The sequence below is a fragment of the Chiloscyllium punctatum genome, chromosome 10 (assembly GCF_047496795.1).
Source record: "Chiloscyllium punctatum isolate Juve2018m chromosome 10, sChiPun1.3, whole genome shotgun sequence".
Classification (NCBI taxonomy): domain Eukaryota; kingdom Metazoa; phylum Chordata; class Chondrichthyes; order Orectolobiformes; family Hemiscylliidae; genus Chiloscyllium; species Chiloscyllium punctatum.
In genome coordinates, this window is record NC_092748.1 from 81,359,442 (window position 1) to 81,377,108 (window position 17,667).

Below are 17,667 nucleotides of genomic sequence, written 5' to 3' on the forward strand. Positions count from 1 at the left end.
CCTTACTTTCGTCCCCGTAAAGATCAGCAAGGCAGCTTATATGCGGAGCCACAGGAGATGGGGGAGATATTAAATGAGTATTTTACATCAGTATTTACTGTGGAAAAGGACATGGAAGATATGGAATGTAGGGAAATAGACAGTGAAATCTTGAAAAATGTCCATATCACAGAGGAGGAAATGCTGAATGTCTTGAAAAGCATAAAGGTAGATAAATACCCAGGTCCTGAACAAGTGTAACTTAGAACTCAGTGGGAAGCTATGGAAGTGATTGATGGGACCTTTGCTGAGATATTTGTATCATCGATAGTCACAGGTGAGTTGCTGGAAGACTGGAAGTTGGCTAACTTGGTGCCATTATTTAAGAAAGGTGGTAAGAAAAAGCCAGGGAACTATAGAGCCTAACATCAGTGGTGGACAAGTTGTTGGCGGGGAATCCTGAGGGACAGGATATACATGTATTTGGAAAGGCAAGGACTGATTAGGGATAGTCAGCATGGCTTGGTGTGTGGGAAATCATGTATCACGAACTTGATTGAATCTTTTGAAGAAATAACAGAGGATTGATGAGGGCAAAGCAAAAAACATGATCTATATGGGCTTCAGTAAGGCTTTTGACAAGGGTCCTCATGATAGACTGGTTCGCAAGGTTAGATCTCATGGAACACAGCGAAAACTTGCCATTTGGATACAGAACTGGCTTAAAGGTAGGCAATAGAGAGGGTGGTGGTGGAGGGTTGCTTTTCAGACTGGAGTCCTGTGACCAGTGGTGTGCCATAAGGATCAGTGTTGGGTCCACTGCTTTTTGTCATTTATATAAATAATTTGTATGTGAACAAGCAGGACTTATACACTTAATGGAAAGTTCCTGGGGTGTATTGCTGAACAAAGATCTTGGAGTGCAGGTTCATAGTTCCTTGAAAGTAGAGTCTCAGGTAGATAGGATAGTGAAGGTGTTTGGTATGCTTTCCTTTAGTGGTCAGAGCATTAAGTATAGGAGTTGGGAGGTCATGGTGCAGCTGTACAGGACAGTGATTCGGCCACTTTTGGAATATTGCATGCAATTCTGGTCTACTATCAGAAGGATGTTGTGAAACTTGAAAGGGTTCAGAAAAGATTTACAAGGATGTTGCCAGGGTTGGAGGATTTGAGCTAAAGGGAGAGGCTGAATAGGCTGGGGCTGTTTTCCTTGGAGCGTCAGAGGCTGAGGTCTTATCGACGTTAAGAAATCATAAGGGGCATGAATAGGATAAATAGACAAGGTATTTTCCCTGGGGGGGGAAAGAAAGAGTCCAGAACTCGAGGGAGTAGGTTTAGGATGAGAGGGGAAAGATATAAAAGGGACCTAAAGGGCAACCTTTTCACTCAGAGGATGGTACATGTATGGAATGAGCTGCCACAGGAAGTGGTGGATGCTGGTATAATTACAGCATTTAAAAGGCATCTGGATAGGTATATGAATAGGAAGTATTTAGAGGGAAACAGACCAAGTGCTGCAAAATGGGACTAGATTAGGTCCATTAGCATGGACGGGTTGGACCAAAGGGTGTTTCCCTGCTGCACATCTCTATGCCTCTATGTCTCTAATAACCTCTCAAAGAGCTTTTTACATGGTTTCAGCTTCTAATGCTCAGATCCACTATTGCTTAGCTGTTTTGAATTCAATATTGATTTGCCCAGGTTGCTTCCTTAAATTCTGCAATTTTTGCCTGTATGCCTCAGGCACTAACTCTTATGCAGCCAATATAGTTTTCGTTACAGCATCATAATTCAGTATTCACAATGGAAAAACACACAATGTTGTCAAGGGGAATACTGAGATACAGGCTATTAGACTAGGCGGGATTGGGGTTCACAAGGAGGTGGTGTTAGCAATTCTGGAAAGTATGAAAATAGATAGGTCCCCTGGGCCAGATGGGATTTATCCTAGAATTTTCTGGGAAGCCATGGAGGACATTGTCAAGCCTTTGGCTTTGATCGTTATGTCATCATTGTCTACAGGAATAGTGCCAGAAAACTGGACGATTGCAAATGTTGAACAAGGGGACAAGGTGAGTAAAGACAACCCTGGTAGCCATAGACCAGTGAGAACTTTACTTTGATTTTGGGTAAAGTGTTGGAAAAGGTTAGGATTTGTAATCATCTAGAGAGGATTGAAGAGTTGATTAGGGATAGTCAACACAGTTTTGTGGAGGGTAGGTTGTGCCTTACAAAACTTATTGAGTTCTTCAAGAAGGTGACCAAATAGGTGGATGAGGGTAAAGCAGTTGCTGTAGTATGGAACCCAATAAAGTCTTTGAAAAGGTTCCCCATGGTAGGCTATTGCACAAAATACAGAGGCATGGGATTGAGGGTGATTAAGTGGTTTGGATCAGAAATTGGCTAGCTGAATGATGGTGGTGGAAATGTTCATTCTGGAGTTCAGTTACTAGTGGTAAACTGTAAGGATCTGTTCTGTTGGACTGTTGTTTGTCATTTTTATACATGACCTAGATGAGGGTGTGGAATAATGGGTAAGTAAATTTGCAGATGATACCAAGGTCGGTAGAGTTATGGATAGTGCTGGAGGATGTTGCAGGTTACAGGGGGACATAGATAAGCTGAAGAGCTGGGCGGAGAGGTGGCAAATGGAGTTTAATGTGGAAAAGTGTGAAGTGATTCATTTTGGAAGGAGCAACAGGAATGCAGAGTACTGGGCTAATGGTAAGATTCGTGATAGTGTCAATGAGCAGAACGATCTTTATGTCCATGTACATAGATCCCTGAAAGTTGCCACCTAGCGTGATAGAGTTGCTATGAAGGCATACGGTGTGTTAGTTTTTATTGGTAGAGGATTGAATTTTGGAGTCACAAGGTCATGCTGCAGCTATACAAAACTCTGGTGTGGCTACATTTGGAGTATTGTGTACAGTTCTGGTCATCGCATTATAGGAAGGATGTGGAAGCTTTAGAAAGAGTTTAGAGGAGATTTACTAGGATGTTGCATGGTATGAAGGGAAGATCTTATGAGGAAAGGCTGAAGGACTTGAGGCTGTTTTCTGAGGAAGAAGGTTGAGAGGTGACTTAATTTAGACATACAAGGTAACTAGAGGGTTAGATAGGGTGGGCAGTGAGAGCCTTTTTCCCAGATGGTGATGGTGAGCATGAGGGGACAATAGCTTTAAATTGAGGAGTGATAGATATAGGTTAGATGTCAGAGGTAGTTTCTTTCCTCAGAGGTAGTAAGAGGATGGAACGCACTGCCTGTAACAGTAGTAAACCCGCCAACTTTAAGGGCATTGAAATGGTCATTGGATAGGCATATGTATGAAAATGGAGTAGTGTAGGATGGATAGGCTTCAGATTGTTTCCACAGGTCAATGCAACATCAAGGACCGAAGTGCCTGTACTGTGCTGTAATATTCTATGTTCTATAATCATGACAATTTCATCTGACAGTGAAGCATAAATTCTCTGTGCTTTACCTACCAATTTACACTGCATGAGTAATGTTAAGTCCTCTTCTGAAGACGGGTTACACCCAAAATGTTGATATCTGCGCCTCCTGATGCTGCCTGGCTTGCTGTCTTCTTTCAGCCTCGTGCTTGTCTACTTTGGATTCCAGTATCTGCAGTGTTTCTTTTTTCGTCTCACTTCATTTGTCTCACCAATTTCTCAAATGACACGAAGAACACCTGCACGTCCTTTTCTTAAAATTTTGGTAAAGCTTGTGTAAACTTAACCATTTTGTTAATGGACTTCAAATATGACTCAGGTTCTCCCTTCTGGAGCCTATATTAGCTGATGTCTTCTGATTCCACTGCATCACTTTAAGCTCATGTTCCCTCAGTTGATCTTTCTCCTGCAGTTCTAATTCCACCACATGTAGTGAGCAGAGCCGAAATAATTCAGCAACAGAGGTCACCATGATACTGTAAGTTGATGTGAGGTTAGCTGAAACTCTATTTGAGATTTAAGATAACTCAGAAGATGTGTTTGATATATCATTAATTGATGCTCAGGAAGCAGAGTTAAGTAAGTTAGCATAGCCAATTTACATCGAAGCTGAGGCCGACGGAATTCCAGAGTGTTATTAACTAAAAACAGAGCTCTGATGTAGTAGTAGAGGCATCCTCACAGAACTGCGGATGAAGAATGAATAGATGTTCTTCGAATCATGATACAGTTTCGGTATCATAAGATGACCGTGAGTGGCATCTGAAATTTTGATGGCAGGACATAAGAATATGGAAAATGACAGCATCGATAATGAAGCTTTTTACTTGGCTGCGACTTAATAAAGACATAGTGTAGCCCTTTATAGTATGTAAGGTAATAGGAAAACTTCATGTAATTAGACGAGCACCTTTGATACCCATACCAGTTTTTAAAGAACCATTTAGTTAAACACGTCAGTGGATTGTGTAGGTTCATTACTGAAAATGAGTACACGTCATCAGTTGATCCCTACAATAATGGATGGGACAACCCAATTCCCAAAAGCTATTCCTTTGAGGACAATTACAGCTAGGGAAAAAAGTGAAAAAGTTAATACAGTTCTTTATTTGGTATGGACTAACAATTAACATAAAGTTAGAATCCCAATCAGATTCGATGTCAAAAACTTTACAGGAAAGCATTAGCAGTTTGGGTATAAAACAATTGAAATCAACTTTGTATCATCTACCAATACAGCGATCCCTCAAACTCTCAAAACCACTGTGACAGGTTTGAGACAAAATTAGGGCCCAAACCTTTGCTCTGTCAGAACGCACAGATTTTGCACTATCGAGTGCCTGCCCCATTTATGATATCAATGGAGTGAACTGAATTGGCTGAAAACTGACATCCGTGATACTCGGGAAATCAGGAGGCGGCAGAGGTGGATTATTTATTCAGCAAGTGCTTCAGCCTGATCTTATTCATTTACGTACAGAATCCCATCACTGAAGATGGGGATCCTCCTCCTGTGTGTTGTTTAATTGTCCACCACAATTCACAACTTGATGTAGCTGGACTGCAGAGCTTATACATGATCCAATGGTTCTGGGATCACTTAGCTTTCAATATCAGTTGCTGCTGATGCTATTTTGTATACAAGCAGTCTTGTGTTGAAGCTTCAGGAGGTAAACCCATTATTCTGAAGTCTGCCCAATGCTGTCACTGGTCTGTCCTGCACTCTACATAAACCCAGGTCTAATCCCCTAGCTTGATGGCAATGGTAGATTAGAGAAGTAGAAATATGGAAATATAGAAAATATGAGCACCAATAGGCTATTTGGCCCTTCAAGAATGCTCAGCCATTTATTGTGATCATCCAATTCAATAGTCTGTTCCTGATTCACCACCAAATACTTTGATCCCTTTAACCCCAACTGCTATATTCAACTCTTTCTTGAAATCATACAGTATTTTGGCTTCAAGTGCTTTCTGAAGTAGCAAATTCCATAGGCTCAACACTCGCTGCAAGAAGAAATCTCTCTCTCTCAGTGCTATATGGTGTGCTCAATATCCTTGGATGGTGACCCCCTGGTTCTGGACTATCCCTGCATCAGAAACATCTTTCCTGCAATCACCCTCACCCTGCTTGGTTGTATTAGAATGTTTGGGTTTCTATGAGAACCAACACCCCCCCATTATTCTGAACTCTAACAAATATTATCCTAACCAATTTAACACCCTGTTCATGAATCATTCCTGCTATTCCAGAAATTAATTTAGTAAAACTTCACTGAGCTCCCTCTATAGTAAGAACATCATTCCTCAATAGGAGATCAGAACTGAACACAATATTCCAGTTGTGGTCTCATCAAGGCCCTGTATAATTACTGCAAGATATCCCTGCTCCTGTATTCAAATCTTTTCTCTGTGAAGACCGGTGTACTATTTGCTTTCTTTGTCACCTGCTGCACCTGCATGCTTACGGTCAGTGGACACCCAGGTCTCATTGTACATTTCCTCTCTCAATTTACAGCTAAGTAGATAATATTCCACTTTCCCACTCTTACTGCCAAAGTGGATAACCTCTCAGTTATCTACACTACATTGCATCTGCCTCACTCTCCCAATTTTTGTCTCAATTGAAAATTTGGAGATATTGCATTTAGTTTCCTCATCCAAATCATTAATAAATTGTAAATGCTGGAGCCTGAGCAGTGATCCCTGCAATACCCCACTAGCTGCTAGTCATTTGGAAAAAAAAATCCCAATTATTCCTGCACCTGTTTCCTGCTAACCTGTTTTTTTTTAAAGAAAACACCTCAAACTACTCCCAATCTCATGTGGGATTGTATTGAATGTCTTCTGAAAGTCCAAATAAACCACATCCACTGGATCCCCTTGATCAACTTTGCTAGTCATATCCTAAACAAAGCTCTGTACATTTGTCAAGCATGAGCTCCCTTTTATAAATCCATACTGACTCCGTACAATCCTGCCACTGTTTTCCAAATGCTCAGCTATTAATACTTCTATAATAGATTCTAGCATTTTCCTCACTAGCAACGTGAGGATGGCTAGTCTATAATTCCCAGTTTTCCCTTTGCCTTGCTTCTTAAAGTCACATGACATCAGGCTATAGTGCAACAGATTTACTTCAAATCACAAGCTTTTGGACTATAACCTGATGTCATGTGACTTCTGACTTCTCCCACCCCAGTTCAACACTGGCATCTCCACATCATTAGATAGAGGGGTTATTCAGTTACCTTATGTTATGGACTAGGCCAGACCAGTCAAAACATTCTTAAGCAGGCAGCCCAGACCGTAACTTTGCTATTTGTTTCGGTAAGTGTACAGTGAACATTATCCGGAGTAAGTTAGCTAGGTTGACTACCAGGTTTTAAAACAGAAAAAAAATTCACAAAATTATGGAATGAAACGCAAAGAACAGAATATAGAATACCCGTAGAACTCAGTCTATCCAAACTAGACTTAATTATGCTCTTCCGAAAATACCCAACAGTCCCAATAATCAAACCCCTTAAACACAGAGCAAAAGTGAAACAAAGGGTTACAGGTCCAAGTTAGAAGGACAGAAGGGCAGAGAGTTTAGCAGCCCACTGCTGAACTGTCTCAAACAAGACTTCAGTTTCCAGGACTGACCACTCCTCTTTCATTACAGGGGTCACTTCTAAAACATAAAAGCTTCGGCCTAAAGTCTCATCTGTTTGCGTATAAACAAAAAGCCTCTCAATAAACCCTTTCATCTCTGTACCAAACCTGTTGATTTGGAGCCCGGACTGTTTTACGACCCCTCTGAAAAAATAACCAAAGACACGTATCCTTGAGAAAAGGAACAGCTTTTAGAAAAAGGACCATCTTTGTGACACTTATCTTTGGGAACTGTATGTTGACTATGAAGTTGCAGATTATGGTTGAATACATTCTGCTGCTACTCATGGCCCAAAACATTTCATGGATGCTCAGTTGCTAGATCTGCTTGAAATCTATCCTACCCAATGATAATGCCAGACAAATCAATGGAGGATATTCTCAATGTGACGATGGAGCTTTGTCTCCACAGGGACTGCGTGATGGATGATCTTGCTTAAACTGATATGGACAGATGCATCTGTGTCCTTTAGAATTTGATCCGTAGCAGTGCTGTTGAACCACTCTTGATGTTAGACAGACTGTCACCCAGAGTACATTCTGCACCCTTGTTATCTTCAGTACTTGGTCCAAGTGCTGTTCAGTGTGCAAGAATATCAACTTGTCTGTCAGGAAGGATAGGGAGGGGATGATGGCAGTAGGTGGGAATCAGTAGGTCGTTTCCTTTCCCTGATACCATCAGGCTTCATGGTTTTGCAGTTGAATAAATGCTGCAATTAAATCCTAGACACCACGAAACATTCACTTTCTGCGAATATTTTACAACTCTTCTTTCAAAATCAAGTTTTTTGGATCCCCAACAAGTAAGATTTAGAAGCAAATGCCATCACATGCAAACATCTCTCAAACTTATTTCCCACAATTCTACAGAAAGAATTTGGAAATAAAATTAATCTCATCTCAGGGTTCAGAAGCCAAATCACTCAAGTAACTATACCCAAGTGATAATTTTATTACAAAATAACAAAAGGCTGTAGTGTGCTAAAAGCCAACAATATGGAAAGACACTAAGATACTGTAAAAACTAGCAACAATGCTCAAGCTGTTAAGATTCCTATTACGCTCAATGTGTCAGTGCCTGCAACATAATCTACATTGGCCTGAATTTCACTTCCAGCAAAAAAAATCCCCAGCTACTTTTCACACTTGCACTTTTTGTAGGCTTTTGCAATTTAAAAGCTTCATTGTACAACTTAATTATAGAATTAATTCAGTAAGGTAAATCAAATTTGTAATGTTCAGTAATCAATAACTCCCAAATAAATTGTCTTTCATGCTTTTTATATTACTATGTTGATTGTATTTTCAATGATAATGATGTGATATATGCAATTATAATGTATGCAGTATTTATTTGCTTAAGTGATCATACCTTTCACCTGTAATTATTTGGCACACATATAGCATATCCACAGACACATTTATAATCTTGTCACACAGTGCATAACGCTTTGCACTTTGCTTTAGGAAAGGAAGACATTAAAGGGTAAAAACCATGTGAGGGTAAAGCCTGAGCACTTTATAAATATCACTGTTACTCTGCAACATTCCTGTAGAAGGAAAAACACTTGCTCATATTTTTCTGGGCAATTTATATAAACACTTTACAGTACTTTGATTTGTAGTTTTCTATTGTCATTTTCTTTCTAGCTAAAGGTTCATGTCTGACAATGATATTGTGATTTATTTCACTGATACAGGAAAATATCACTGCTTGTGTCTAAAGAATGATGGATATCAATGTGACTGCAAAGTGATAACATAAGCAAGGGTTCAAAAATGTCAAAAAAGTGAAAGCAATGTCAAGCACTTATGACTGTCATCTGAAAGCCAAGTTAGATTACAGCATCAAAATCACATCAAGTCATCTGTATTTTCTCACCCATCCTGTTTAGATATTAAATAAGAACTTATTCAACTTTGAGAATGTTTGTGCTTGCAAATATACTCTTAAGATTTATTCTGTACGTGTTGCCTCTTTCATAAAGTTTAATGATGTGATCTTCTTAACAAAAACTAATTAAGAAGTGACTAACATGACAATATATAACTAACATATATTCTAAACCAGAAAAGGTATTGGAGAGGCATTAAAGGTTTCTCCTGAATTAAAACATCGTTTTATTAGACTTTAAACACAAGGAGCACTTCAACTATGCCATACCTGTGTACTCAGCACTCGAGAGCTACTTGGCTGCGGCAAATCTTTCATTTTCTCTGGAAAGCCTGAGTGTTCACTTTTACAAATATTTGGAAGTTGGGCAGGAAGACGTTGTTGGTTCATATCATCTTGTACTTTATATTTAGGCACCAGGAATCCTAGAATAGAATTGTATCATTTATTTGCTTCAACTTCCCCTTTAAATGAACAAAGTTACTCTTTCTGACAAGGGCAAATGCTCAACATAGTTTAACAGAAATTATCTATCAATTTATTTACTTTTATATTTTATTCTTGGTAAAATAATTCATAACTGTATAATAAATAATATAGTTATATAAGAATGCATGCAATTTTCTCTATAGATGTGCACAGAAAATAAAGTCAGCTAGCAAGTAATCAGGTGACAAACATGGACACACTGACTATCTGGTTTACAATATCTTGCGATGTTGACATCTTGACATGTTAATTAAGAGACCGTACTCTGCCATTGTCAGTATGGTGACGTCGTGCAACGAGATCTCTACAGACTTTTCCTATTACCCAGTCTTCATAAAACAATCCATTGCCCGTGGATTCTATTCAATTTGTAATAATGACAGTATTTAATCACATAGCCTGCACTATATCAGAAATAAGGTCACATACGTGACCACTGAGCTGCACAGCAGATAATGTATAGCTGAAGTTTCTCACACGAGCTGCTCACAAATACATACAGTATCAGCACAAATACTTGAGACAAAAGGAATATTGTTTAAATTACTATACGCTAATGTTCAATTTATATTGTTATATGATGATTATGCTGTATAACCTACAAATATGAAGTACAATGGAATAATGTGATAAAACCATCACTGATGCACTAATTATTTTATTAGAAATTGTTCATGTTGCATGAGTTTAATGTGAGGTTTTACATTTAAAATTTTAATATGAATATGATATATGCCAATAGATTTAAAATCCTGCCAGTTGCCTCTTTGTAGACTTCATATTGATATGCCTTTCTGGCAGGAACTCTCATTCTCTAAGTTAATTAATCTCTTTATTCCACGACCTGTTATCACACTGTGCAAAGAGATTTGGAAATGTGACTTGTTAAAAGTATATTTGACATTTACCTGCTATAGATGGCTTAGGAAGGCAACTTTGAAATGCCTGCACAGCTTTGGCAGCCACTGTAGGATCGGACGTTGAATGGCCAATCTTGTCTGGCCCAGGAGTGCTGCATTCAGTTCTGCAAGGCACTTCTCGTTCAAGCGTTTTTGCTTTTTGAGAAACATTGATCAGATGGGGTGCTTCCTGCAGGGATAAGGAAAGGTCGCATTCAAGGTAGGTTCTTGTTTTGGGAACATGCCTTCCGGTTACCCGGTTTGTAGAATCGGGAAGGGGAAATGTTCCAATTCCACTGTCCAATGTTCTCATCTGACAGCTGGACCCTGAGTTAAAAGGAAGAATATGAGTGGTTGGAGGAATTGGAAATACTGACAGTTTCAGGCAATAAAATGCATGATTGCAGGGAAGAACAACTTGGAAAGATTTGCTAAAGGAATAAATACTAACATTACGAAAAATTCTTCCCAATATTGATGCAAACATTCTCACAATGCAATTCTGCAAAGAAAATTATAAGTGATTCCTCAAAGTTTCTGGTTTTGAAATGTATTGTTCATGTTTACCTCTTTCACAGAAATACAGCACAAGACACTTTCTTTATTTGTATGGATATACATGCCTGAAGCCATTTGTTATAACTGCTGCTACTGAAACCCTCTTCCATGTCACTTCTGACTTGGCTATTCCCATGCATTTTTGGCTGACCTCCACCTTTTTCCAATCTGTGCGCAACCCCACAATCTCTAACAATTCACAATTCTACAACACCTTTACCTTGTTTTCAGCCAATTCACTGGAATGTTATAAAGCAAATATTGACACTAATCTATGTAAGGAAACACTAGAGCACATGGGAAAAGATTTGAGAAAAGAGGTAAGTTTTGAGAAGTGTCTCAAAGTAAGGAGAGGCAAAAATTTGTAAGAAGAAAATTTCAGAGCTTTGGTCTTTGCAGCTGAAGACACAGCCATCCAATGTGGAACAATTACAAACTGGGCATGCTCATGAGGCCATTCAAAGCCCATCCAAAATTCTGATGCTTTGATTCCAAGTTGCATGAAGTCATATTCACCAATCACTTGATGTCAATTGGCACTCGCTCCCAAATAAGCAACACCTGTGTTTTAAAATTCTAATCCTTGCTTTCAAATCCTGCCATTGCCTTGTCCCTCCTTACGTCTGCAACCAGATATCAGGAGCAATGGAATTATGCATTTGGTTGAACCACGACAGCACTACTAAGGTTAGTAATTTACCTTGATTTGCTGAAGTATGGTGTAATATGTTGTTGCTGGTTTTCTCTACTGGTGTTGACACTCCAAATTCCTTTACACATTTTGCCCCTCTCCACCAAGTAGGAATAACTTTATGAGACTTCAGATGCTAAAAACTCAGTTTCCCACTATTATATTCACAATTATTTCTGGGTGGGTTAGAATAAGCCAGGATTGTGTGAGACAGATGAAGTTAGAAGTTTATATTCTGAATATGTTCAACAATGATTCCTGCAGCTCAGCACAGCTTTTGCATGACCATTTTTTTTTTGGTGATCTACTGTCAAAGACTGACTCGCTTCTCACTGATCATTAGAATGGAATATCTAGGTTACCTCCACCCATCCAGGGTGCAGGCTTTAAGAATCAACTAAGCACAGTTTAAATACCACTTCAAGCAGGAAGAGGTGGAGGAGTGCTATGGACTGGCGCCAGAGAGAGCCAGGCAGCATTTGAGGAGGAGGAGGAGTTCAAGCTCGTAGTCAGCTGACAGAATTGCAGTACATTAGCCTTTGATGCCACTACTGGACCACGTTAATGTTTATTACCTGACAAAGGCTCATTGACCTAAAACATTAAAACCTGAAACTTTCTTTCTCTAATGACGCTGCCTGATGTGTTAAGATTTTCCTGCATGTTCTGGGATAGAAATGGCACCTTAACTTTATTAAGATAAAAATAAGCAAAAATCCTCTATTAATCTGAATTGGTCTTTCTATATCATCTCTATAATTTTACTATTCAAGTGTGGGAGAAAAGCACATAAAGCTTTTCAGTTATACAGAAAAGTAAATCTATCAAACAACATAATGTGCTCAAGCACATCCTACCTATTTCATATAATTCATGAATTATTCCTCGCAGTTTACTCATTACACCCAATGATGATTCATTAAGATACCAAGTACAATGGTTAAATTAGACTTCAAACAAAAGTGTTTACAATACTTCTTCCACATACACTTTTTTTTTCTTAAAAGTAATTGACTGAAGTAACACAATTTGCTACTGAAAAAAAGTTGAAATCTTAGAAATGCAGAGTGATCACAAATTCTGTTCCATATTTGTGAAAAGTAATAAAGAAAATACTTGGATCATTAATTTATTTCCTGCCAACTCTGAGCCGATAGACCTTTGGTTCTCAAAACTCCTTCACCTAATTATCTCCATTGAAACCTTATTTTTGTTAGGACAGTGACAGTCCAGTTCTAAACAAAACTTTTGTCACTAATTTACACTAATTTAGCAAGCTCACAGAGATGGGAGTGTTTTAAACCGACATTGCATATTTATAATAAACAGTATCTAATTGAAGTATTTTAAGTATGACTGTTATCACAAATCAGAGTGCCTTGCATCAGAGTAGACAGGGTAAAGGGCAGCAACTCCACATCCTAGTAGCTTCTATTTTTGTGACCTAATACGTTAGGGCCTGGTGTAGCTGAGGATATCATGGAATCATACAACAGAAACAGACCCTTCAGTCCTACTGGTCTACGCCAAATCATATATCCCCATCTGACCTAATCCCATTAATCAGCAATTAGCCCATATCCCTCTAAACCCTTCCTACTCATATACTCTTAAAAGTAATTGTACTTGACTCCACCACTTTCTCTAGCAGTTTGTTCCATACACATACCACCCACTGTGTGAAAAAGTTACCCCTCAGGTCCTTTTTAAAATCTTTCCCTCTCACCTAAAAAAACTATGTCCTCTAGATTTGGCCTCCCCCACTCTCGGAAGAAAACCTTGGCAATTCACCCTAATTATGCATTCCATGATTTCATAAATCTCCATAAGGTCAGTCCTCAGCTCTGACACTCCAGGAAAAAAAGGCCAAGCTTATTTCTCCTCTCTCTACAACTCAAACCCTGCAATCCTGGGAACACCTTTGTAAATCCTTTTTGCATCCTCTCAAGTTAACAACATGCTTTCTATTGAAGGGTTACCAGAATTTTCATAGCATTCCACAAGTAGCCTCATCACAGTCCTGTACAGCTGCAACATTATGTCCCAACTCCTATACTCAATGATCTGCCCAATGAAGGTAAGCATGCTGAAGTAACTCTGCAGTATCTCATCACCAAATTACCTTTTATTTATTTGTGGAGCTTGACACTCATCCAGCTACTTCAGAGTCAGGTCTCAGAATGAACAGGATGTCTGACACTCCTTTTCTTTTTTTTATAAATTACAGCCTTATCAGCAATTGTCACATCCCATGCAAAATAATCAAAATAATCTGGTCATCGTTGAAATAACTCCACAGAGGCCAATATCCTGTCACCAAGTCTCTATTTTGTTACACACGGAGAGTCTTTGAAACTGCTCCAGCTCCCTCAGAGCCAGCTCTCAGTGAACAAAATCACTGGCACTCTGCTTTTTTTTTGTTCTTTTTTTCTTTTTCCCACACTGCTGCCTTTCTGCGGTGACACTCCTTTTCTTATCTGTCAGCCAGGGCTCACTGATTGGTCCAGACAAACAGTTCAAATTAGGGAATTCATATTCACTGAGGTTCACCTGGCTGACCTCATTACGATCACTAACATGTGCCTCTAAGGTAAGGGATATAATATCCGTAAGTTTACAAATGGGTTCCTCAGGGTCGAATTAGCAGTCTCCTCAGAAAAATGGGCCAGCTAGATAACAAATTCTGTACAGCTGACCCAGAGAGTTCCTAGATCTTAGCAGGTGCTGCAGTTCTGTACTTTGTGAAGTGTTGGGAACCTGAGTTCTGTATATACTAGCCCAAGTGTTTTCAAGACCTGTGCAGTAAATAAGCCCCCAAATAATGCAGATCTTATACTTAAGAGCAGCACTGTTACAGGCAGATGGATATCAGGCAAGAAAGTGAAGGTGAAGTCAAGATGGGTTTGAATTGCCTACTGATCTTGGCTCTTATATTCAAACCTTATGCCGTTGTCACATCAACCATCAATTATCTTCAGGTCAAACATACATACCAAATACACAATTGGTAGTTGATCCATAGTCTATTGTACTTTACCTTTAAAAGATAATATTTATTTTGGGGACTCATGTGTTGCAGTAATAATGGCCCTTCCTCTGAGCAAGGAGGACCAGATTCAAGCTTCAACTGTTCTAGAGATGTGTAATAACATCTCTGAAAATCCCTAATATTTCTTCAATATTAAACATTCTGACATTTGTATCTTTCTTGTGAAATTTCTACACAATTATGAAAAGCAATATTAGAAATATAGTTAAAACCAATCAAACAAACTCCAGTGATTAACTTTACTATTCTTTCCATTATCAATAGCATTTAAAGTAACAGCAATGGATTTGGGGACCTTTTTGTCATCTAATAAGACAGCAAAATATCCCAAATGGTGAGAGTGAAGCATTGTGCAGGAACTAATGGATTTAAGTGTCCATGCACACAAATCGTTAAAAGTCATTAAAATTGTAAATTGAATGCTAGAATTTATCTCAAGGGAGTTGTAACACAATACTAAGAAAGTTGTGCTTCAGTTGTCGGTGGCTTGATCAGAATTCACCTGGAGTAGTGCATTCAGTTTTGGACATCACAGGAAAGGCATTTTGAATGTGATGGGGTGGAACAGAGATTATGTCAGATTGATAGGTTAAATTACAGGAATAAGTTGCATAAACTTTGTTTGCACATTTATGTTTAGAATGTTTGGGGTGATCTGTTCAATAATAAAAGAGATTCATTAGAAGAAATACAGGAAAACTATTTCCTCTTGTGGAGGAATGGAGCACTACTCAGCAGAATGCTAAAATTAAAATCTAAGCAATAAGGACTGAAATCAAGAAACATACAATTGATATTAGAAATCTAAAACTTGCATCCCCAAAAGGCTGTCATTGCTGTTTTCATTTAATTATTGTTCATTCATGGGATGTGATAAGATAACACCTAAAAAGAGTTTCCTGTTAGTTGGCCAATCCTCTGTCCACGGAAATATATTGCCTCCCCCCACTCCACCAAACTATGAGCTCTGAAGTAGTGACCATTTCCCACACAACCATCGAAAATTTACAGCACAGAAAGTGGTCATTTGGTCTATCATGTCTGCACCAGCTGAAAAACTAGCCAGTCATTCTAATCCCATACTCTAGCACCTGGTCAGTAGCCTTCCAGGTTATGGCGCTTCACATCCAGATCAAGGTTCCTTTAAATAAGTTGAAGACTTCAACTTTAACCACCAAACTGGGCATTTATTTCCATATGCCACCAAAATCTGGGGGAAAATAGTTTTCATCAGGTTGCCTGTACTCCTCCTGCCAATTACCATTAAATGGGTGTTCCCTACTAATTAACATTTCCTGTAGTGGATCTAGGTCTTCCCTGTCCATTCTATACAAACCCTTCATAATTATGCATGTCTCAGTCTCTTCTGTCCAAAGGAAGAAATCCATACTTGCCTCATAGCTACAATGTTCAATCTCTGACAACATTACTCTTTATCTCTTCCATACTACCTATGGCATCATAACAACCTTCCGATATTGTGGTGACCAGAACTGGCCTAACCAGCATTTTCAATAGCTCCAGCATTATATCCCTGCTCTTGAATTCAATACCATAAGACAGAGCTCTAGAAATAGACCATTCAGCTGATCTGCTCTGCCATTCAATGAGATCATGCCCGATTTGATAATCCTCAACTCCACTTTCCTGTTTTTTCAACATAACCCTTGATTCCATTTGCCACTTTTCTGCCCAATCAACCCAACCACTGCTATCTTCTTTCAGTCGAAAGCCACCCTCTATAGTTAATCACCTGGCCAATTTTCCTGTCATCTGCAAACTTCCAAACCATACTTTATGCATAAAGTCTAAAGCACTAACATTTACCTCAAACAGCAGGGGACCTAAGATCGAGCCTTGTGGAAAACCACTGGAAATGCTTTCCATTCGCAAGAACATCTGTTGACCACGATCCTTTGCTTCCGGTCACTGATCCGATTTTGAATCCAATTCACCACATTCCCCTGCATCAGATTTTATTTTTCTGATTGATCTGCTAATGTGCAATCTTGTCATATGCTTTGCTGAAATTCATGTACACAACTAGGAAAAAGTGAGGACTGCAGATGCTGGAGATCAGAGCTGAAAATTGTGTTGCTGGAAAAGCGCAGGTCAGGCAGCATCCAAGGAGCAGGAGAATCAACGTTTCAGGCATAAGCCCTTCTTCAGGAATCCTGAAGAAGGGCTTATGCCCGAAACGTCGATTCTCCTGCTCCTTGGATGCTGCCTGACCTGCTGCGCTTTTCCAGCAACACAATTTTCAGTTCCATGTACACAACGTCTACTGCCCTACTCTCATCAATTCTCTTTGTTACTTACTCAAAACTTTCCAGACCCTCCACATTTAAATGATGCTTTTCCAAGTAATGGTTAATCTTATCTCTCAATTTTGTGTCTCGTAATTTGGCCACACGATAGTCAGATTGACCATATCCACAGCTTCTGCATCTGGGCACAAGTTACAAGTGATATGCACAACCTTCTCTGTAGTCATAGAGCTGTACACCATGGAAACAGACCCTTCGGTCCAACTCGTCCATGCCAACTAGATATCTTAACCAATCTAGTCCCTTTTGCCAGCACTTGGCCTATATCCCTCTAAATTGATATCCCTTCCTATTGTTATACCCATCCAGATGCCTTTTAAATTCCGTAATTGTACCAGCCTCCACCACTTCCTCTGGCAGCTCATTCCATACACACATTACCTTCTGGGTGAAAACATTGCCCCTAAAGTTCCTTTTAAATCTTTCCCCTCTCACCCTCAACCTATGCCCTCTCATTCTGGACTCTCCCACTCCAAGGAAAATTCGTTGTCGATTTACTCTATCCACGCCCCTCATGATTTTATGAACCTCTGAGGTCACTCCTCAGCCTCCAACATTCCAGAGAAAATAACCCCAGCTTGTTCAGCCTCTCCCTGTACCTCAAATCCTCCAACCCTGGCAACGTGCTTGTAAATTTTGTCTGGAACTTTTCAACTTTCACAACATCG

At 39.3% G+C, this 17,667-nt stretch overlaps 1 protein-coding gene across 11 annotated transcripts in view; it reads right to left on the minus strand.

Annotated features, from left to right (window-relative positions):
• The window catches only part of nckap5l (NCK-associated protein 5-like), a 753,060-nt gene that overhangs the window by 48,932 nt on the left and 686,461 nt on the right, over positions 1 to 17,667 (minus strand). For 10 of the 11 annotated variants that reach the window (XM_072579642.1, XM_072579644.1, XM_072579641.1 and 7 more), the window contains 2 exons: positions 10,384 to 10,701; positions 9,257 to 9,411 (listed from right to left, as the gene is read on the minus strand). In XM_072579642.1, the coding sequence (XP_072435743.1) occupies positions 9,257 to 9,411; positions 10,384 to 10,701 (473 nt within the window). Of the gene's footprint in view, positions 1 to 9,256; positions 9,412 to 10,383; positions 10,702 to 17,667 lie in introns of those variants that run through there. The other variant, XM_072579652.1, reaches the window with a different exon arrangement.